The sequence below is a fragment of the Diabrotica virgifera genome, chromosome 6 (assembly GCF_917563875.1).
Source record: "Diabrotica virgifera virgifera chromosome 6, PGI_DIABVI_V3a".
Lineage (NCBI taxonomy): Eukaryota > Metazoa > Arthropoda > Insecta > Coleoptera > Chrysomelidae > Diabrotica > Diabrotica virgifera.
In genome coordinates, this window is record NC_065448.1 from 134,933,770 (window position 1) to 134,958,806 (window position 25,037).

Consider the following 25,037-nt stretch of genomic DNA (forward strand, 5'->3'; position numbering starts at 1 on the left):
AACCAGAAGATTAGTTCTGATAAAGTTTTATTTTTAATATTGTTAATATTAAAAATAAAACTTTCATTCGTCTTCATTATTTATTTCGCACATTTATAAATTGAAAAAAAAATCGTATATAGCAACATATTCTAATGAGTTCTCGCTTAATATTTGCTGCCTTAGACTTGATTACCTTTGATTGCTCTTGAATTTACTTTTTTTCTATTTTACAGAATCTTACAATTGTTACTCCTACAAAGGGATTCGTATTTCAAATGTGTTTAGACCCCTTGATGTTTTCTTTCGATCTTTCCGTCTTTTTCTAATTTTTTCTATGTACGATTATATGTAGTTTATCTTGCTATTACATTTCTTTCTGCATATCATTTCTCTCTCTCTTACAGCCCAAGTCGGGCGCTGGCCTCCCCCAGCATCCACCTCTAACTATCTCTGTCTCTAGCTCATCTCTCTTGAGTTAGCTCTAGTTAACCAACCATCACTATCTCTTTAGTATCGCATCTCACTTCGTCTATCCACCTTTTGCTTGGTCTTGCTACTGGCCGACGTCCCACCATAGTTCCACAAGTGTTCTAGTAAGTGTTCTGTGGTTATCCATTCTTATGCTTATCATTTAATTTAATTAATAACGATGCTAGGAATTTAAAAAAAGGATCAAAACTTGTAGGGAGTAGGTTGAATGGAGATTTACCGACCGAATATATACAAGTATACAGTATACATTATATCCGTATATCTTCCTATTGCTATCTCTGTTGAGGTTGGCGACCATTACGGCAAATTTGTTTCTATCCTGGGCTGCGTATATTAGGTTATTTCCGTTAATGTTCGTCCAATCTCTTATATTTCTCAGCCACGATTTCTCCGTCTACCTACTTCTTTTTCCATCTATCTTACCCTCCACGATTAGTTGAAACTGTTCGTTATCAGTATGGAGCATGATTTGACCGAGATAAGCTGTTTTCCGTATCTTAACAGTTGTGGACTAATTGTAGTTAGGTATTCATTTTTGGTATTCATTCATTCATTGGACGTTCTACTGGTCCAGCTGATTCTTAGCATATGACTGTTCGCGTGTCCGCTGGGAGCGTTAACTATGATTATGGGTCACATGGTACACTCTGTCGACGCGAAGAGTATGCTTTATTTTTATGTGTATTATTACGTGTATGCTTATGCTATTATTATGTGTATGCTTTATGTGTAATTTACAAAAACAAGAGATTATTTAAAATTTCACAATTAATTTTGAACTAATGGATCAATACATTGTTACAATTTTGTTATAAATACTCTCTCTATATGGTAGAAAATTTCTGATGTAATACATAACTATATTTTAAATATAGAAAAATACGAAGAGATTTTAAGGCTGACAGCCGAAGTGTACCGACACGAATTTCATATTGTTATTAAATTGAAAAATACTGTATGACTTGTACACACTTCACCAATTTAACCTATATTGTTATTATCACTTTCTAAACAAAGGTTGAAAAGACCGGATTTGTTAAATCTCAAGCCTTTTTAATTTCTATAAAGTTGTAATTTTGCTACTTCTGCTGGTTTTTCTGCTTAAGTATAGTATTTTTTAACATAATAATACCATAATTCGGTCTTGAATTTCTATGAAATATAGTTTTTTGGTCATATTCCGCAAGCAAAGGGTAGGAACTTTTGTGAACCATTGTATTTTGTATAATAGTATGGTATAACTAGATCTAAACCCAGACATCCAAAGTGAAAGTTATCCTCCTACACCAAATTGTTCTATATGGTCCACATAATGTTCAAAAAAAAGTCACACCATTTTGAGCGTCGGGTTTGGGATGGAGAGGGGGAGAAATCGATAAATTCGTAGTTTTTTAAGTATTTCGTCAATATTTCTAAAACTGCGGTTTAGCATGAAGAACCTTCTATACAAAAATGTTCTACATTAAATTTGAAACAAAAAAGGCCCTATGCATAATCCTTCTAAAATGAACGGTTCCAAAGTTACGGAGGTAGTATAGTATAATTGGTCCAAAAAAGGCCTAACCCAGACATTAAAAGTAAAAGTTTTTCTCCAACACCAAATTGTTCTATATGGTCCAGATATTGTTCAGTAAAAAGTTACACCATTTTGAGCGTCCGGTTTGGGAGGGAGATGGGGAGAAGTCGGTAAATTAGTAGTTTCTTTACGTTTTTCGTCAATATTTCTAAAACTATGTTTAAGCGTAAACAATGTTCTATCCAAAAATGTTCTACATCAAATTTAAAACAAAAAAGGTCCTATACATAATTGTTATAAAATCAACGATTCCAGAGTTACGGAGGGTGAAAAGTGGAGGTTTTCGATACTTTTTATATTTTTTGTGCAATTTATAATATTTTTACTGATTGAAAGAAATTTTCTTTAACAGGATTTGCTATTTCAGTGGCCGTGGCCGGTGGTATGTTAGTGATAAGTCCTTGAAGAAATGTCAACCTCACCACCCAAAATCATCATCAATTGCCCAAAAAATATAAAAAGTATCGAAAACCTCCACATTTCACCCTCCATAACTCTGGAACCGTTGATTTTATATCAATTATGGATAGGACCATTTTTGTTTTAAATGTTATGTAGAACGTTTTTGTATAGAACATTGTTTACGGTTAAGTTAAACATAGTTTTAGAAATATTGTCGAAAAACGTAAAGAAACTACTAATTTACCAACTTCTCCCCCATCTCCCCCCCCCCAAACCGGACGCTCAAAATCGTGTAACTTTTTACTGAACAATATGTGGACCATATGGAACAATTTGGTGTTGGAGGAAATATTTTACTTTGGATGTCTGGGTTAGGCCTTTTTTGGGCCAATTATACTATACTACCTCCGTAACTTTGGAACCGTTCATTTTAAAAGGATTATGTATAGGGCCTTTTTTATTTCAAATTTAATTGAGAACATTTTTGTATATAGAAGGTTGTTCATGCTAAACCTCATAGTTTTAGAAATATTGACGAAAAACCTAAAAAACTACGAATTTACAGACTTCTCCCCCTCTCCCCCCCAAACCCGACGCTCAAAAAGGTGTGACTTTTTTCTGAACATTATATGGACCATGTAGAACAATTTGGTGTTGGAGGATAACTTTCACTTTGGATGTCTGGGTTTGGATCTAGTTATACCATACTATTATACAAAATACAATGGTCCCTTTGCTTGCGGAATATGACCAAAAAACTATATTTCATAGAAATTCAAGACCGAATTCTGGTATTATTAGCTTAAATCTGGAATCTTCTGCATGCTGACACCGTAGACTTCAGATGGTAAGGTTTCTTGACCTTACCATTTGTGCTTGTAATAGATGTTTTAACTTTTCCGACCTCAAAAATAACAGCAGAGTTGAGCATTTTTTCAACAGTCAGACAAGGTTTTTTTCCATCAAATAAAAAAAAACTGCATAAGAAATAGAAGTATTTTTATATCATACATGGGATCCATCTCTCTTCTTAGTGGTATTTTGAACCTTTTGACCATAGCTCTGAAGATGGCTTTGTAAGCCGAAAACGCTCAACTAGTAATTATTTAATTTACACACTTCAAAAATACACTTCTCCCTATTTACCTGTTGTCATAACTGTGAACAAAACTATTTCAGTCTTTACATTTATAAACATAATGTCTAGATTAAGCAACGTATGGGAAGTAGAGATGGAAGATGGGGAGATCGTTTGACACCTTTAGGAATACAGTATTTAAGGATTTTCTTATTGACAATAATGTTAATATCTCTTGCATTAATTTTAAAAACTTCAAAACGCTGCAAAAGATCCTATATTGTTGTTAAATGTTTTTATAAATGTTTGTGAGGTAAATTGTATTCCGTGTTTTATGCACGAAGTGAAAGATATGGGTCAGATACATTGAAAACTAACTTTTGAACTATAGATAATTTTTGTCAAAAGCTTGTTACTGCTATCCCCCTTAAAAGGTTTGCACACCCGTCCCTGGAAGAGGTACATTTTTAATACACTCGATGTGTATCTCGTCTCCCTCTCAATTTGGGATTAAATTAAACTGCAGAACTGCACCTGGCAAAAATTCGAAGCATCACATAATCAGTATTGTCCGCAGTCTGTTTGTGGATTTGGCGAAGTTAATTTCGCAAGTTACCCGGTTTTCATTTCCTGTAATTTTTTAAGTATATAAAAATTCATCGTTATTGTTAAAAATAATCATTGGTAGTTTGTTTAAAGTGTGTGTGGAATCAAAACGCTAAATTCATATTAACGTATAAAAATAACGAGAAAGGTAATGTATATTGTTCTGAAGCTATCTTCTTGTGACATCTTAATGCAATTTACTATTTTATTTGGGAATAAGCCACAATTTTGAGTTTGAAATCAAGTTTATTTGACGTTTCAATTTCCACTTCGGAAACCGTTCTCAAAATATCAAACATTTATCAATTAAACAAATTTTGTGTTTTTATTTAAAAACTCAATAGGCCTTGAAGGCCTAGGGCTAAAAACACAATTAATATAATGCAATAATAATAATATACTATATTATATTACAAAATTTGTATCAAGTGGGGTGGCTTCTTGTCCAGTCATGCTCCGTGCCTACTAAATTGACTTACTATTCTCCTCCATTCGTCCCTGTTTAATACCTTTTTTTCCCAACCAATAATTCCCTCATTTCTGAGATCTTCCTGTAAGCTATCAAACCATCTTTGTCTTTCTTTCCTTCTTTACTAGATTGGGCCCCGTTTTAGGATCATCTTTGGCATCCTCTTCCTTTCCATTCTAATCACGTGCCATCCATCTCACTCTCTGTGCTTTTATGAAGCGACTGATGCTTGGCTCGTTATACAGTTCCTCTAGTTCCCTGTTTATTCGTCGCACCCAAACTTCCTCCGTGTTTTTGTCTCCATATATGGCTCTGAGCATTTTCCTTTCCCATCTTTCCAATTTCTCCGTATTTGCTTTTTTCATTGTCCATACTTCGCTACCGTACGTCACTGTGGGCCTTATTAACGTTTTATATATAGGGCAGTCAATGAGGGTATTTGGCTCCGAATTCCATCCTACTACATCGATTTACTTGATATTTTCACAGAAAGTAGGAAATAGTTCAAGAAACAAAGTCTATCCTATGCCGATGTGCGCTTTTATCTTGGGGGTGGTTCCCACCGCTTCTCGGGGGTGGAAAATTTTTTGGTTAAAATAACTACGGAAGTGGCTAGAGAACCTAATTCTAAGCAAAAACTGTTTTTGAAATATTCGTGGTTGAAAATTGGCTATTTTCATTGAAAAATGGCACCTTTTCGGTCGGTTTTTTGCGAATACCGTAAAAACTATGCATCTAACGAAAAAACTATACAAAATATTTTTGTAGCTTATAAAAAACAAAGAGATTGGTTCCTTCATAAATCGTGAGACGAGTTTGTTTTTTTGGTGAATGCTCAAAACGGTGTATTCAACCTGAAATAACAGATAAACGGTCGATTATAGGTATATAATGCTACTAAAACCTTTTGTAGTGCTTGAGAAAACCTTTAAAATGAGCAATATTAAATGTCGATTACATTCAAACTAAGCGACATATGCTGCAAAAAATATTGATGACTAATGAATTTTACAAAAAAATGAGAAGGGTACTGAACCTTCCATCCAACAGAATTTAAATGCCTCGTTTTCCTTCTATAGTCGGTTCGCTAAGCTCAGACGCAACTGGCTAGATATTTTAGTCAATAATTTTTTTGTTTTTTGCCAATTTTGCAAAAATTTGCAAAATTACTAACTATTTAGTAATTATTAACTATTTAGTAATTATTTTTTGCCAATTTTACTAAAATTGGCAAAATTACCGACTAAAATATCTAGAAAGTTGCGTCTGAGTTTAGCGAACAGACTATAGAATACTTTTTATTATAGTGTTGTTTCTATGTTAAAAAAGTTAGACGGGTTTAAAATGAATGGTTTTTAAAAAAGATAGGATCAACTTATCTTGTAGAGCGCATTTTGAAATTTTCTTAAAAATCTTCCTTTTTCCATTTAACTCGAAAATGATAAGAGATACGAAAAAAAGATACCACACAAAAATGTAGGGTATTTTCAGATAAAAATTTTGTTTTTATTTTTCATTACTGTATATCTTATCATTTTCAAGTTACATGGAGAGAAAGGAAGATTTTTAAGAAAATTCCAAAATGCGCTTTATAATTTGATATTATTTTTCTCAAATACCATTCATTTAAAACCGTCCAACTTTTTGAACAGAAATAACACTATAATAAAAAGTATTCTAGAAGGAAAACGATGCATTTAAATTCTGTTGGATGAGGGGTTACTATACTTCTCATTTTTTCGTAAAATACATTAGTCATCAATTTTTTTTTCAGCACATCTCGCTTGGTTTGAATGTAATCGACATTAATTATTGCTCATTTTGAAGGTCTTTTCAAGCACTACAAAAGGTTTTAGTAGCATTGCACACCTATAATTGACCGTTTCTCTGTTATTTCAGGTTGAATACACCGTTTTGAGCATGCACCAAAAAAACAAACTCGTCTCACCCACCATATCTCTTTTTGTATTATAACTAGAAGATTTATGAAGGAACGAGGCTGTTTGTTTTTTATGAGCTACAAAAATATTTTATATAGTTTTTGAAGTTATACTTCTTTAGGCACGAGGGTGAATTTTTATATTACCTGGCGCATGCGCACACCGACAGTATGGTATTAGTCGCTCAAACGTTATACGGGATCTGATTGGGTGTTAAAATCATCTGTCAATAATTGTTCAATATGGAGATTATGGATAAAAAAAATGTTGTGTATATTAGTTTTTATTGTTGTGATGGCAGAGAAAAAAGCAAGTTTATAATTGTAGTGACTTTTTAAATAGTTTTTAAAAGCGACAGGTACGTAATAATGTAAATGTTTCAGTATCCTAATAAAAAATTACATAGGTACCTACCTAGTCGGAAAATTTAAAATGAATCTACCAAAATAGTATGTAATGCTTTGATTTACATAATTTGATTACCATCAAAATTTCTACCGATATTCAACTAATATATTGTTATTCCATAAAATATTCCTTTAATTCCACAAAAATCAAACTAATTTGATTAACTTCATATAAGTAATAAACAACTGTCAAAAAGTTTATGGTGTTAACGTTCAGTTGGTGTATATTCCTCATGACAGATACGCAAAGGTGGCGCAATGGGAAAGCACTTCGAATTTCGATCGGCGGGATTGACGGGAAGCGGGTTCGATCCCCATTGCAAGTTACTATTTTTTTATACATTTTATGATTGTAAGTGTATTATTATATAATTTTTTCAGAAAATACGTATTTGGTTAAAATTTTTGGCAACAATTATTGTTCAGAAATCATTTCGTTGTGACATTTTTCAATGTGTTTGTGTGTGTTTTATTCTTTTATTTTTTTTAATTTTGGATATTGTTTTAATAAAAATTTTTGGGAAAGTAGTAAGTATTAAAATTAGTTTAATAGTTAAAATTAAATATAAATAAACTGTTTAAAGTATATTGATTTCGTTGAAATCATATATGTAATAGAAGTATAACTTCTTACGTGCGTACAAAGTGCACACATTCTTTTTTTTTTTCGTTAGATGATTAGTTTTTAAGGTATTCGCAAAAGACCGTCCGAAAAGTTGTCATTTTTCAATGAAAATATCCAATTTTCAACCACGAATATCTTAAAAAGTATTGAGTTTAAAAAAATATATAGAACAGTTTTTACTTAAATTTAGGTTGTCTAGGCACTTCCGTAGTTATTAAAAAAAATTTCCACCCCCGAGCAGGGGTGAGAACCACCCCCAAGATAGAAGCGCACATCGGCATAGGGTAGACTTTGAATTAGGAGATAAGTAGAGACTATTCCCAAAATTTTATTAAAATCCATGCAGTAGGATATAATTCGGAGGTAATATCCTAGACTGGCGTAATATCCCTAGCTTTGTTTTTCTCGTTTATCAGTGGTCTTAGGCTTCCCATCTTTTTATTTTCGTTTGCTAATCTGGCATTCAGTTCCCATTCTTTCTGACCTTTCTCATCTATAATAACTCCCAGATACGTAAAATGGACCACTCTCTCGAAATTATATTTCCTTGCTTCATTTGATATGAAAGTAAACTGTCCCTTTTTTTCTCTGTATTTCCGTGTATCGTATACTTTGACTTTTCCTGGTTTATTTCTATAAACCTATCTATCTATTTTTAGATCAAAATATTTTGCCTCCTTTTCTAATCTTTTCATTACATTTCTTAATTCTTTTCTTGTGTTCGCTAGAATAGTAAGATCATCAGCGAAGGCCAGACATTGAAGTTTATTGTTGAAATTTTTTGATGCTCATTTTGTGTTTTTGCTCGGTAAAAAATTCTAACAATTTAATTTTATCTGAATCATTCATATTGAAAATTCAGACATTTTATTATATTTTACAGTATATGACTTTAAAATGATATTGCCAATATTTATATTATATGAGTTGCATTCCTGGGACGACTTTATTGTTTATTGGAAGATAGTTCATTCATTAACTTAAGAATATCCATTGGAAAAATCATGTGATTTGTCTTTAAAAAGACAACCACATGCAATAATGACAGTAAAGTTCTCCTATTAGTGATCCTGTAGTAAATCATCAGAAAAAAAAAAGGAAAAAACTTATTATTATACTATCCCAGCATGGTAAGGTTATCTTAAATTTAGTTTTCTCTCAAAATTAACACTCACACCATTAATTAACAAAATTAACCAAGTATGATTTTATAACTATGTGTTATTTCAAAACAAAAATGATGTATCGTCGATTTGTTATTAAATTATTAATCGTGATATCTTATTTCTATTTATTTCCCCTTTCAATAATATGTGTAATGGTAGGGGAGCCCAAGCGGGGATTTTTGCAGTTACTCGAGCCCGTCAGATTAGCATATGGGGAGAAACCTGATACCCTGCAGATGTACCTCTATCATATACTGGCTCTTGACACAGGGGAGTTCGTTAAGGGGGGTCCGAAAAAAAAATCTATCCGTAAAAAAAACTCGAAATTGTCAGATTAAGAAGTAGGTACCTACATGCAAAAGAGTGTATGTGCTGTTTCACATTATAAGAATTTTGATCGTGCGATGGTTAAAATCTAAATAGTGGCTCGAGCAATCATATGAAATATGTCTCCCTTCACCGCTTGAAACGTTCGGAGAAGGGCGAGTCACTATGTAAATTTCAACCATCGTACGGTCAAAATTCTTATTATGTGAAACAGCCCTATATTTCAAAAATCTGACGATTTGAGCCGGGCGTAAGGAAATGGGTGAGTCCCCCAAAGTTTCACAAGAAAAAAGCGAATATTTCGCGAAATGAATGACAGATCGAAAAACTAAAAAATATATGCTCAATATTTTTTAAAAATCTATCGAATTATACCAAACTCGACTTCCCACGGAGAGGGGCGGGGGACAAACTTAATATTTTAAATACGAATTCCGCGATATTTCGCGAAATGAACATCAGATCGAAAAACTGTAAAATACACTTATTCAATAATTTTTAAAAATCTATCGAATGGCACCAAACACGACCCCCCACGGAGGTGGGGTAAGGGGTTACTTTAAAATCTTAAAAGGAGCCCCCATTTTTTATTGCAGATTTGGATTCCTTACGTAAAAATAAGTAACTTTTATTCGAAACATTTTTTTGAATGATGGATAGATGGCGTTATAATCGGAAAAAACGATTGTTGGAAATGAAAAATTAAATTAAAAAATGGCAAGCGCCCACTAAAATGGAAAACTTTACTTAACTTTTTTTGGTTTTAGAACCTACTCTTCACAACCCAATAGGTCCCCATAACGCTCGAGTGACTGCACATTTAGCATACTTTGCTCCCCCTATAACCACATCGCATTGTAATAATGAAATATTGTTGAAATATTGAAATCGTTGTTAAGAGGCTACATCAGCGCGTCATCAATTTTTTGTTTTCGAAAGTTCTGCGAACTTTCAACAGTGCGTCGGCAATACGACAGTGACAGTGACACTATTACTATCAAAAACAATATTTATTATACTCATAGGCGCGCTAAATGTTGCCAAATCAGTCAGGTTCGATTTCTTGTTAATGTGACACACAATCTAGGCATGGGATAAAAAAGTTTATTTGAAGAAAGTGTATTTTTTTGTTCTTCTTAATGGCGGTACAGACTTGTTTTTTGATGTTGTATTTAGTTATAAAGTAATTTCCACATACTAACCTATTTCTCAAATTGGGCTGTCAAATTGTACCGCCATTCTTTACTATATTACGAATATGTGTGCCAAATATCTCGACAAAATATTCAAAATTAAAGCTGCAATCTCGGAACGCGTTTTCATATTTAAAATTCATTCAATTCAATTCATATTTAAAATGTCACAATTTTTCCTTTGCCAGAGCCCCTTTTTAGAGGTCTGATAAACTAGGATTTATTTCCATTTTTTTAATTTACCACAATTTCAGTTTAAAATACGTTTATTTCGATCCATCGATTTCCACTTCGGAAATCGTTCTCAACATTAAACAATTTTAGTTTTGTCACTTGGTAATACAAAATAATTCTTCTAATAATTTAATTTCATCTGCCTCATTTATATTGATAATACAATATAAAAATAACTTCAAAAAAATGATATTGTCATATTGTCAATATTTTTGAAGTGCGTTCCCGGAAATTTTTAAATTAAAAAAAATAGCTTCAAACGAGGATTTGTTTACAAACTGCATTTTGTTTCTCTCCCTAATTTTCTCTCTGTGTATCCTGTTATCGGACTACTCAAGGATACCTGCCTAATTTCCATTAATTGTTTGGAGAGAGTAAATTACCATATCTTTGAAGTTAATGAACAACATAACATAACATTGCTTAATTTGAATTTATGTGTAAATCAGATTGTTTGTCGGATCTCATACTTTGATCTCTTTTGTACTTACGTTTTCTTTTTTGCAACAAATAGGTACGCTAACATATCAAAACAATGGTAATTTCATTGGCAACGGTGACGTCTATGTAAGATAGTGAGAACTTTTTAAATTGTCTCTATTGATTATTTTCAAAATAAGAGAGCTAAAAGGAACTACAACGTTAACGGGATTTTATTGTCTCATATGGTCAATGTAACTCTAGATTTGAAAAAACCATTTAAATGGGTGCGTTTTTGAGAAAGGGGTAAATTAGTCTCAAGGCACAGGGTGAATTAGGGTAAGTTCTATGCACTTTTCGTACAAACACGTCTACAGGAAAATTGTTCTAGATTAAATTTAGTATCGAAATATCACATTTTAAATTCCAAAATATTTTTTTACAAAAATACACTCAAAAGAAATGCAAGAAAAAAACACCAAAGGAAGCAATTTTGTTTTTTCTTCATAACTTTTTCCACAGAGATATAGGTATAGGCATTGCTTTAGCGAAAAATAACTTCCATCTTTCTTCTTTAAAATGACGTTTGGTAGAAGTTTCTAGGATTTATAGTTTCCGAAAATGGATTTTTCAAATTTCGCAGCTCACAGCATTTTTGGACCATTTCCCCATTATTTCGCAAACATTGTTCTGTAACTTTTTCTACGCATTTCTAGGTGTATGCAATGGTACATTTAGTGAAAGAAGTCAATTACCTTTAAAATGCTTTATTGTATAAGGTTATGCGACTATTTTTAAGCAAGTTATGCTTTTTCAAGGATTTATACTTTTAATGATTTTTGATATTTTTTATGATTATTTTTAAAATTTTTCATTATGACTTTTTTTCTTGTACATTTAGGTATATACATTGTGAAATCAAACTTTACAAAATGGTGTATCGCAAAAAATTATAGGACTATTTTTAAACAAGATATCCGTAGGATATCCAAGGGTATCCGTAATTTAAGAATTTTAAATTTTTTTATTTTTTTCAATTAGAACAATACAACTGCATATTATAACATAATTTTTAATTAAAAATAACTTTTCTTTATAACACTTTTCGATATTGTGAAACATAAAGGTACTTTACTCTTGAGCGAAATTCATATTTTTTAACATGCCTCGTACACTATTAATAAAATTTTATATCTGATGATTGCATCTTAAGTTTTAGACTATGCAGAGCATTTTATAAAGAATAACTTTTTTCATAAAGTTAATAATAAAAAAGTTTTCCTTATGGTTCCAACTTCGTGGGACCTATTGGATGTGTATATGTTACACTTTTAAAAAGCATATCTTGTTTACAAATAGTCCTAGAATTTTTTACGATACACCATTTTAAAGTAAAGAAAATAAACATTATTTTCTATTGTACAATGTATATATTAAATATACAATAAAACAAGTTATACTGAGAAATTTAAAAATAATCGTAAAATATATCAAAAATCATAAAAAGTATAAAAACTTGAAAAACCATATCTTGCTAAAAATGGATATACAGCATTCTACGATAGACCATTTCAAAGGCAATTGACTTTTCTTTCTATTAAATGAAACACATGCATATGCCTCAATCTGCGTAGAAAAAAGTTACAGAACAATGTTTGCGAAGTAACAAGGAAAATGTCCCAAAATCGCTCTGAGTGGTGAACTTTGAAAAATCATATTTTGGAAACATAAATCCTAGAGACTTCTACCACACGTAATTTTAAAGAGAAAAGATGGAAGTTTTTTTTCTGTAAATCAATGCCTATACCTATATCCCCGTGGAAAGAAGTTATTTGGAACAAAACAAAATTGCTATCTTTCGTGTTTTTTTCTTGCTTTTCCTTTGAATATATTTTTGTAAAAAAAAATTTTTTTTGACTTAAAATGTGATACTTCGATAGTAAATTTAACCTGGAACAATTTTCCTGTAGACGTGTTTGCACCAAAAGTGCATAGAACTCACACTAATTCGCCCTGTGCCTAGGGACTAATTCACCCCTTTCTAAAAAACGCACCCCTTTAAATGGCAGCACTCCGCGGTTTTTTCATATTTAGTTGTAGTTCCTTTCTAAAATACATAATCAAAAGCCTATTATTTCTCACATTTTTGACATGAGCTATTCTAGGCATTATACTCCAGGCTGTGGGTGAAAAATAGGTCGATTTCAGGATATAATTCAGGAATTTTTGAAACCTATTAGGTGTTGTAAAGGACGATGCCAGGAATAACTTCTACTAAAATGTGACCAAAAATATTGTGAGCTTTTTTTGTTATTGCGATTTTCATTTGTTAAATTTGCAATTTTTAAAGATTTTTAATTTTGCAGCTTATGATATTGATTCTAGCGAAAAACTTTTTAATAGAAAGTTGTAGTAAATTAAAAAACCTACAATTTGAGCTATGGTAAGTTTAATTTCGTTTATTGGTTATTGCAACACAGCCTGCAAAAGGTCCAAAATGGCCGTTTTTTCAATTGCGTTATTTATTGTACAAATAATTTTTTTATTTTTTAAAGCTTTAAAATGAAGATCTTTCAATTCCAAACATAAAAAAAATTGTAAGGCCGGATTAACGAATTTGTTGCTTAGTTAGATATTATAAATTGTTTATCCCAAGAGGTCAAATGTCGAAGGCTATAACTTTCTGAAAAAAAATCGTAGAGAGTTGGTGAAACATCCAATCTCCTTCTAAAGAGTTATATTTTCATATTCTGATATGCGTAAAACATTTTTAAACTTCTAATTTTTGGATTTGAAAATAAGGGGGCAAATTTCGTTATAAACATTTAGAGCTGAAGCGGCCCTATGCATCCTACGAGTTTTTAACTTAGAGATTATTGTTGCTAAAAAGGAAACGAAGATTTATAAAAAAATAAAAAATTTCTACGACCAACTGAAGCCGAGCTAAATGTTGGGCTTGAAAATAAGGGGGCAATTCTCGTTATAAACATTTAGAGCTGAAGCGGCCCTGTACATCCTATGAGTTTCTAACTTACAGATTATTATTGCTGAAGACGAAACGAAGATTTATAAAAAAATACAAATTTTCTACAACCAACTGAAGCCGAGATAATTGTTTCTTTTTTTCTTAAATCCTACAATCGTAGTGCCTTTATTTACAACAATTAAGAAATTATTTTACAGTCATTGACTAAAGAAAGACTTATATTATCTTAAATTAAAAATAATTATAAAATATAGTTACATTTAATTATTAAACATTATTTTTAACATCGGTGCTTTTGCGAGCGTTCGAATTTTGCAAATCGCCCGGCTCGCTTCAAATCCGCGCGCTCGGAAAATTTTTACGTAACTTGTATTAAATTTTGACAGAAAACAATTTAATAATATTACCATTATAATATACAGTCTAGTTACCACTGTATTTGTTTTTCTTGATAAACTTTTATATGTGAAATCTCATTTCTGAAGAAATAATATTACAAAAATGATACATATATAATATATAACTATATTTTTAATTTTTCCATTGTTATATAAATATAATAATAATAATGTTACTTCTTATTATACAATATAAAACTTTTTCTTCTTGTAGTGACTATCCGTTTTGGATGTTGGCGGCCATCATCAGTACTTGCACACTAAATCGGTACTGCTGCTCTAAAAAGATTTGTAGTTGTTGTGTTGAACGACCTACGTAAATTTTCTAGCAAGGTAATCCTTCGCCTTCCTGGTTCTCAGTTTCCAAATGGGGTTTGCCAAATTGCCATGATGGTCGCCAACATCCAAAACGGATAGTCACTACAAGAAGAAAAAGTTTTATATTGTATAATAATAAGTAACATTATTATTATTATATTTATATAACAATGCAAAAATTAAAAATATAGTTATATGTATCATTTTTGTAATATTATTTCTTCAGAAATGAGATTTCACATATAAAAGTTTATCAAGAAAAACAAATACAGTGGTAAATAAACTATATTATAATGGTAATATTATTAAATTGTTTTCGGTCAAAATTTAATACAAGTTACGTAAAAATTTTCCGAGCGCGCGGATTTGAAGCGAGCCGGGCGATTTGCAAAATTCGGCCGCTCGCAAAAGCACCGATTTTAAAAATAATTTCTAATAATTAAATGTAATTATAGCTTATAATAATTTTTATTTTAAGATAATATAAGTCTTTCTTTAGTCAATGACTGTAAAATAATTTCTTAATTGTTATAAATAAAGGCACTACGATTTAAAAAAAATAAACAATTATCTCGGCTTCAGTTGGTTGTAAATTTTTTTTATCTTTTTATAAATCTTCGTTTCGCCTTTAGCAACAATAATCTGTAAGTTAGAAACTCATAGGATGTACAGGGCCGCTTCAGCTCTAAACGCTTATAACGAAATTTGCAACCTTATTTTCAAACCCAACATTTAGCTCGGCTTCAGCTGGTCGTAGAAATTTTTTATTTTTTTATAAATCTTCGTTTCCTCTTCAGCAACAATAATCTGTAAGTTAAAAACGCATAGGATGTACTGGGCCGCTTCAGCTCTAAATGTTATAACGAAATTGCCCCCTTATTTTCAAACCCAAAAATTAGAGGTTTAAAAATGTTTTACGCATTTATTTACATCGGAATATGAAAACATAACTCTTTAGAAGGAGATTGGATGTTACAAAAACTCTCTACGATTTTTCTTCAAAAAGTTATAGCCTTTGGCATTTGACCTCTTGGGATAAACAATTTATAATATCTAAGCAACAAATTCGTTAATCCGGCCTTGCAATTTTTTTATGTTTGGAATTGAAAGATCTTCAATTGTAAAAAACGGCCATTTTGGAATTTCGCATGCTGTTTTGCAATAACCAATAAACGAAATTAAACTTACCATAGCTCAAATTGTAGGTTTTTAAATTTACTACAACTTTCTATTAAAAAGTTTTTCTCTAAAATCAATATGCTAAGCTGCAAAATTAAAAATCTTTAAAAATTGCAAATTTAACAAATGAAAATCGAAATTAAAAAAGAGCTCACAATATTTTTGGTCACATTTTAGTAGAAGTTATTCCTGGCATCGTCCTTTACAACACCTGATAGGTTTCAAAAATTCCTGAATTATATCACGTTTTTCACCCACAGCCTGGGGTATTATTAAAAAGGTAACACTAGATTTAAAAGATTAAAAAGTTTTATTATCCAAAAATTAACAAAAGGCAGAAGAAACAACCGTGAACACACCAAAATTAATAAAACAATAAAATAGACATAGTCAGCGATCCCAGGCCTATTTTCACCATTACTACTAACAAGCTAATTTTTCCTGGATGGCTTCATTTTGACGAGACGCCCAACTTTTTTTCTTACAACAATTTCCGTATGTGGTAGATAACAAAGATAGCAGGGATAGTCCAGTCGGGTTAGACTAATAACAAAAAACAGCTGACACAAATTTTATTTTTCTAATCTTTAGGGAGGGTCAATAGTAGTGTAAATTTAAAATTTCGACTGAATTCCGCTGTTGCGTTAGCTGTCATTTTGATTTTAAACGGGAAACGTTTTTGCCCAATATCTCCGCCATTTTCAACTTCTCGACAAAAAATACGAGAACTAAAATTTCTTGAGAATGTGATTTTCTTTAATATCTTCCATTACAATATTTTTCGTGCGGTTGATATTTTCAGCGTTATGGGGGAAAATAATGACAAATATTATTAGTCAAATTAAAGTGATTTAACCGTGGAAACCAACTTAGTCCAAGTACACTTGTACAAGTGCACTTGTTCCAATTTGGAATCCAAGCACACTTGGATCGTGTCAACCCTCTCTTAAACATTATTTGGAAGTGAGTTATAATTTATAGAAGATAAATTTTACGAAAAGAGTATGTATTATATTATATTCATATGATATTAACTATCTCAAGATTGCATTTTGTACCTACATACAAATTGTGCTCCTCAGAGTAACCGTAGATAGAATTTACGTTTAGTCTAAGAAGATAATCGTGATAGTTAAATCATAATTTGGACTTCTTAGTTGCATCTGTGGTTTCATTAACTTAGTGGGTTTTATTCAGTGGTTAATCCATTGATACTGACACTATAGTATTTCATATTTTATCGTCGATATTGATATCGGATGGATGTGGTTGAGTAACTTTTTGTTAACTATCTGGTTTTCAAACTGAATGTGATTTTTAATTCTTAATTTCTTCTAGATTCTAGATTGAACTGATAATAGTACTTATATTGTTACTTAAGTAAATCAATATTATTAATAATGTCTGTATATATATAACAACTCTTTGAAAAGAAAAAATAAATGACCCAAAATGTGAGGAATATGTCTAATGAAGAAATAATATAAGCAATACTTATGCCCAGTTTCACCATCAGACTGTTTAAACAACTGATTTGCTAACCGCCAATTCGACCATTTTAATATAATCAATGGTTATTTTTCAAACCAGTTGCACCATTCTAAAAAAACTATTGGTTTACAGACCGACGATATAATAAAGCCTGCCACTCACGGCACTACGATGTCATTCGACAAAATCGTCGATGATATCAATTCTACAGTACTGCAGCAGACAGGCCAGTCTCTGTAGTCAAATCATAACGATTTTTTTGGATGCACGGTCACACACGATCAAAATGTTTGTCAATTAGTCGAATTTGACCAAATTGAACGACGCCAAGTATCGTGAGTAGCCGGCTTAAAGCCGTTCAATTTTGTCGATTTCGACTAATTGACAAAATAATTTGATCGTGTGTGACGGTGCATCCAACAAAATCGTTACGATGTGACTACAGAGAGACTGGCATGTCTGCTGCAGTACTGCTGAAATGATATCATCGACGATTTTGTCGAACGACACCGCAGTACCGTGAGTGACCGGCTTAAGTGGCAACATCGTATTATACAACATGCAACATATACATATTATATAGGGCTTTTCATTCACAGTCATTTGTTTCGAGCTTCCGTCATGTGTCACATAATATTAATATATCTACGTCACACGGGATTGGTATATACCAATGATACAAACCAAAGACGTATGACGTAGATATATTAATATTATGTGACACATGATAGAAGCTCGAAACAAATGACAATCGATGAAAAGCCCTATTATCATAGACTGATCTTACCTTCCGCGCTTCCTGACGACAAGATCACTTGGACTGGTTTGTTGCCATTTCTTTCTAGCACATTGTATCGAGAAACTAACATGAAACTAACTGTGTCGTCAATTCGTTCAACAAGACACTCTGTCTATGTTAATCTATATATATATATATATAAAATTCTAATTCGCAGGCTTTGTTACCGTACTCCTCCGAAACCGCTTGACCGATTTTCATGAAATTTGGCAGGTGGACTCGACCGAACAGGGAGTAGGTTGTTATCTATATTTCATAGCCGTACGTCATAAGGGGGCTTTGCATCCCCTAATAATTTTTTTTATTTTTCGACAAACCGAGTTTTCTTAATTGTATATGATTCAGAAGCGAAAGATACATACAATCCTAAATTTTCACTTTTCTATCTTTAACCGTTATTTTTTTTTAAAATTTCGTGGTTTAACATCTATATATATAAAATTCTAATTCGCAGGCTTTGTTACCGTACTCCTCCGAAACCGCTTGACCGATTTTCATGAAATTTGGCAGGTGGACTCGACCGGACAGGGAGTAGGTTGTTATCTATATTTCATAGCCGTACGTCATAAGGGGGCTTTGCATCCCCTAATAATTTTTTTTATTTTTCGACAAACCGATTTTTCTTAATTCTATATGATTCAGAAGCAAAAGATACATACAATCCTAAATTTTCACTTTTCTGTCTTTAACCGTTATTTTTTTAAAAAAATTTCGTTGTTTAACATCTATATATATAAAATTCTAATTCGCAGGCTTTGTTACCGTACTCCTCCGAAACCGCTTGACCGATTTTCATGAAATTTGGCAGGTGGACTCGACCGGACAGGGAGTAGGTTGTTATCTATATTTCATAGCCGTACGTCATAAGGGGGCTTTGCATCCCCTAATAATTTTTTTTATTTTTCGACAAACCGAGTTTTCTTAATTGTATATGATTCAGAAGCGAAAGATACATACAATCCTAAATTTTCACTTTTCTATCTTTAACCGTTATTTTTTTTTTAAATTTCGTGGTTTAACATCTATATATATATAAAATTCTAATTCGCAGGCTTTGTTACCGTACTCCTCCGAAACCGCTTGACCGATTTTCATGAAATTTGGCAGGTGGAATCCTTGCTTAATTGCGAAAAAAACGGTGTATAAATCGTCTCTCTAGCTCAATTAGTTTCCGAGATAGCAAAACGAGGCCCTAGGACAATACGAGAGCACGAGAGACGACACTAAGCACACGAGAAGAACAAGCGAAAATTGTACTAAAATCAGTGAAAATATGAAGTTTTAACTTTACGATTACTATTTTTAATGTACCAAAAAATAGTTCAAAATTTTGCCGAAGGACCATATCTCTGGTATAATAATCAAAATTTTGGCGGAGGCGCATATCTGGCATATCTGGTCAATGACCAACAACACCAACAGATAAATAGAGTATTTACGTCTGATTCATTCCTGCGTTTAGCATTCAAGTATGAGCCAAATATTGAATATTATAATCATTCAAAAGTGACAATTGGTGCTATGGATAAAGAATGCCCGCATTGCCCTCAAATTTGAAAATGAGCCAGCCGGAATGTGTTGCGCGTCAGGAAAGGTGAAACTTCCTGAAATTGAAACACCGCCTGAACCATTAAACGGTATAGTAACTGGTACAGATCCGGATTCTAATCTGTTCCTGAAGACAATTCCAACATTTAATTCATGTTTCCAAATGTCATCAACGCCATGGAGTTGGATAGAATTATTTTTTGTGGTTCTAGCGACATCTATTGACTTTTTTGAACTTTTTGAAGTTATACTTCTTTAGGCGCGATTTGGAGTGAATTTTTATTTTACTGGGCGCATGCGGACACCGACAGTATGGTATTAGTCGTTATACAGGCTCTGATTGGGTGTTGAAATGATCTGTCAATAATTGTTCAATATGGAGGTTATCGGTAAACAAAAATGTTGTATATTATAATAGTTTTTATTGTCGTGAGGACAGAAATAAAATCAAATTTACAATTGTAGTGACTTTCTAAATAGTTTTGAAAAGCCACAGATACGTAATTCTAAATGTTTCAGTTGTATTGCAATAAAAACTTATCTTCATACCTATTTGGAAAATCTAAAAAAAATAATGTACTTACCTATTAGTAGGCAATGCTTTAATTTACATAATCTGATTGCGAACAAACTTTCTACAAATCTTCATCTAATATATCGTTTTCTCACTCTATATTTTGTTGTATGTTAATATTTTAATTCGACAAAAATCAAACTAATAATTTGATTAAATTCATATAAATAAACACAATGTCAAAAAGTTTATGGTGTAAACGTTCAGTTGGTGTACATTTCCACATGACATATACTTTGTCGCTTTGACTTTCGAGCGGCGGGATCGACGGGAAGCCGGTTCGAGCCCCAATGCAAGTTATTATTTTTTTATTGTTTTATACATTTTATGATTGTAAGTATATTATTATATAATTTTTTCTAGGAAATACGTATTTAATTAAAATTTTTGGCAACAATTATTGTTCAGAAATCATTTCTTTGTGGCATTTTTCAATGTGTTTGTTTGTGTTTTATTCTTTTATTTTTTTAATTTTTGGAAAGTAGTAAGTATTAAAATTAGTTTAATATTTAAATTAAATCTTCTTCTTCATGTACCATCTCCTCTAAGAAGGTTGGCAACCATCACGGCAATTCGCACTTTCGATACCGCTGCTCTAAAGAGATCAGCAGAAGTGCAATTAAACCAAGCTCTCAAATTTATTAACCAGGAGATGCGTCTTCTTCCGCGACTCCTTCTACCCTGTATTCTTCCTTGCATTATTAATTGTAACAAGTTATAACGCTCGCCCCTCATAACATGTCCCAGATATTGTAGTTTTCTGACTTTAACTGTATTTAAAACCTCTTTATCTTTTCCCATTCTTCTCAACACCTCGATGTTGTGACTCTATCCACCCAACTTATTCTTAATATTCTTCTGTAGGCCCATAACTCGAAAGCTTCTAATCTGTCCGAAACATCCTTTAATGTCCAAGCCTCCAACCCATAGAATAATACGGAGAACACGTAGCATCTCAGAAGTCTTATCTTTAAAGAAATTGTAATGTCCCTGCTAAATTAAATTAAATATAAATAAACTATTTAAAGTATATTGATTTCGTTACAATCATATAATAAAAGTATAACTTCTTACGTGCGTAAACAGTACACTCTTTCTTTTTTTACCTTGCTATGCATACGTACCATAAATATTAATCAGATGGCGCAAAGATCTCATTTTTTGCTTATTCTGGGACTTAGGCACTTTTCATATGAGGCCGAAAATATTGTCATCGAGACAGCTCAGTTCCCACAATTATCTCAAAATAATACAATGTATGTATTTACGTATTATCTAAATATATATTATATTGTATGTTCCCTATGTCCAGCTGAACGATTTACGTACTGTATACGTGGAATATCATATAATTTGTCATATTAAATGTATCTTTATTATGTACCTACAAACTTTGCATTATTATGAATGAATATTTGGACATATAATTTTCTTTTTTATTCGAGCAATTTGTATTTCAATCAATTTTTATGTCGAACAATTCATTTTCGAGTGGTTGATTTTGAGTAATTGATCTCTAGCAATTGCGTTCAAGCAATTGATCTAGAATCGAAACATGACACATTATCTAATTCTGACACACTATCTAAGGTGCAACGAAGTTCACCGGGTCATCTAGTATATAATATAAGTCTATGAATTGAACTGCCAATTGAAATTGAAGCAACGACGTAAATATTTATATTTATGTCATTGAATTGAACCAACACTGTTTTCTTGCTTAGTCATTTAGATAAATAATGGTGTACTTATTTATATTTATCTTGTTTTAAAATCAACAACAGTGTAAAAGTGGGGTTAAAAACAGTCGATTATTCCAATATCCTCAGAAAATGGGTTATGTATTTGCTTTTGACAGCTCAAAAACTATCGGTTTCAATTATTAAGTAGTGGTGCAACATATTTTAAAATAAACCGGCATTCCAAATCAAAAAATCAATCGTTTATTTGTTTTTGCAACTGGACATCAGAAGTATACTTATATCCTTTACTTTGTATGTAAATGAAATCGACATTTTATGTCTTATATATGGAAAATTAATAAATACAAAATATTCGTTGATTATTTATATTTTTTTTTGTTCCAGGGTGGGTATCCTGCCAAACTAAAAAAGGTGCTCATTGTTACCGCGCCTCTATGGTTTAAAGCGCCATTCAAAATACTTCGATTATTCGTTCGAGAAAAGCTGCGAGAAAGAGTTTATACTGTGTCAGTGGCCCAATTATCCAGTCACATCCCGAGGGAATCGCTTCCCACCCAACTGGGAGGCTCCCTAGTCCTGGACCATAATGTTTGGTTGTCGCACTGCATACAGTCAATGACTAGTACAAGACCAGAATCGCCGATTTCACATTATGGTAAGACATTTTAATATAATATGTATAAAAATCACATTAAATTACAGCAGAGTACCAAAATCGTGAGACAAAAAAATAAGCAACAGATGGGTTATCATTTTGTAACACTTTAAAAACAGAAATAAATTTTAAGTTTAAATTTTAAAATTCGTTAAAAATGTAGAAATAAAGTATTCATCATATTCATGGGTCATATTAACCGTATGCATGCCAATGGTGAATATAAAATTCTTAATTATATGTCAAAAAATGCGCAATAACTATCTCTTAAAACCCACCAAATTTCATTTGCATATCTCAACCGGCTTTAGAGCAATAAATAAATCGTCAGTTCGTAAGAAAAATTTCAACATTGTAACGTATGTCGAAAACGAAGCATTTGCGGTATGAAGTTTATAAAGCAAACTGTCATTTCTTTTTCATGTAGAATTGCCCTTTAAAGTTTGTCGCACACCCTGTATTGATGAAACACATGGCTAGTTGTTAAAGTACCTAACTTTTTTTATTATCTAACATAAGCGATTTAATAAAAAAACAGAATGTTAAGAAAACATTAGGCTATTGTTAGGTTTTAAGTTCATTATTATATACGTGCTAGAATATTCCACAGGGTGTGGTGAACTTTGAGAAAAAAAAACACAGTTTGATTGGTACACCCGGTATACAATGACAATTTACCTGTCTATCAACAATATTATTACAGCGAAATTGTTAAAGAATAACATATTATACAGTGCGGTGGAATAAGTGTTGCCCCCCCCCCTGTTAACTTGTTTATTTTAAGAATATAAGCAAAACGCTCGGACAGTTCGATTTTTAAACTAAACATAGTATATTATAGCATCAACGTTTCGAACTTTACGCGATCCCTCTTCAGGTGACAGCCATAACTTTGATTTTTTTAAATGGGAAAGTACATCATGTGACACCTCATTTAAAAGCTCTTAAAATACCGAGTTTAAATATGTATAGTACTTTAATCCTTTTTGAGAGCTTAGGCGCAAAATTTCGGTCGAATTCTTTCTAAATGCAATCATTTTTTCGAACCCTGAAAAAACTAATAAATATTTTTGAAAAATTTAAACGCAGAATGAACTATTACAGTATTCTCGATGGTCCTAAGTCCATGAGAACTCCTATAATGTTTATTTTAATAAGTCACAGTGGTGGAAAAAAGAGAAAATTTAGTGTGATTTTTAATTTCAAATATATCATTCAAAGGAAACTTTTTGTTTATTCTAAGGGACTGTCAGCCATCGGTAATAATCTAATCTTCCATTCTGCGTTTAAATTTTTCAAAAATAGTTATTAGTTTTCTCAGAATTCGAAAAAAATAAATGCGTTTAAAAAGAGTTCGACCGAAATTTTGGGCCTGCGATCTCAAAAAGGATTAAAGTATTATACATTTTTGAAATAAGTATTTTAAAAGCTGTTAAATGAGGTGTCACATGATGTACTTTACCATTTAAACAAATGAAAGTTATGCCTGTCACCTGAAGACGGATCGCGTAAAGTTCGAAACGTTGATGCTATGATATTCTATGATTAGTTTAAAAATCGACCTGTCCGAGCGTTTTGCTTATATTCTTAAAATAAACAAGTTAACAGGGGGGGGGCAACACTTATTCCACCGCACTGTATATATATATATATATATATATATATATATATATATATATATATATATATATAACAGCGCTAACAGGCCTTATAGGCCTACGGCTTCTAAATTCTGGATAATATTTCTCCATTCTTTTCGGTCCTCTGCACTCTTTCTCCAGTCCTTCACCCCGATTTCTTCTAGATCCCTCTCTGCAGCCTCTAACCATCTCTTCCTTGGGAGCCCTCGCCTCCTTTTTCCCAATGCTCTGTCATTCAATATTCGTTTGACGTTTCTGCTTTCTGGCATTCGAGTAATATGTCCCAGCCATCTAACTCTTTGGGCTCGTATTTTTGTCGTTATTTTTGGTCTCCCATACATTCTCATTACTTCTTCATTTGTTCGTCTCCTCCAGGTTTTCTCCTCTATCTGTATACCTCCAAAAATCTTTCTCAGGACCTTCCTTTCCCATATCTGTATCTTCTTCTCCTCTTGTTGATTCATTACCCACGTTTCGCTCGCATACAACACTGTGGGCCGTATTATCGTCTCATACATTCTGATTTTCGCGTTTATTGATACATTTTTTGCTTTTAATATCGTGTTTAAGGCACCCACAACTCGACTTCCCTTCAATAATCTTTTATCTATTTCTTTTTCTTCCCTTCCAGTACTGGTTACAGTCACTCCCAGGTATTCGAATTCTGATACTTCCTTAAACTCATATTCGTCTCCTTCTCCTTTCATTTTTATATAGTTATCCTCTTTATTTATATCTCCTTTCATTACCATGTATTGTGTTTTTCCTTGGTTGATTCTTAATCCATACCTTTTTGCTTCCGCTTCGAACTTTTGGAATATTTTTTGGA

At 32.1% G+C, this 25,037-nt stretch overlaps 1 protein-coding gene across 3 annotated transcripts in view; it reads left to right on the top strand.

The window, feature by feature from the left end:
- The window catches only part of LOC114338186 (tyrosine-protein phosphatase non-receptor type 9), a 215,724-nt gene that overhangs the window by 148,466 nt on the left and 42,221 nt on the right, over window positions 1–25,037 (top strand). For all 3 annotated transcript variants that reach the window (XM_050652876.1, XM_050652873.1, XM_050652877.1), the window contains exon 2: window positions 22,298–22,568. In XM_050652876.1, coding sequence (XP_050508833.1) covers window positions 22,529–22,568 — 40 coding nt within the window. In that variant the 5' untranslated portion in view covers window positions 22,298–22,528. The remainder of the gene's footprint in view (window positions 1–22,297; window positions 22,569–25,037) is intronic.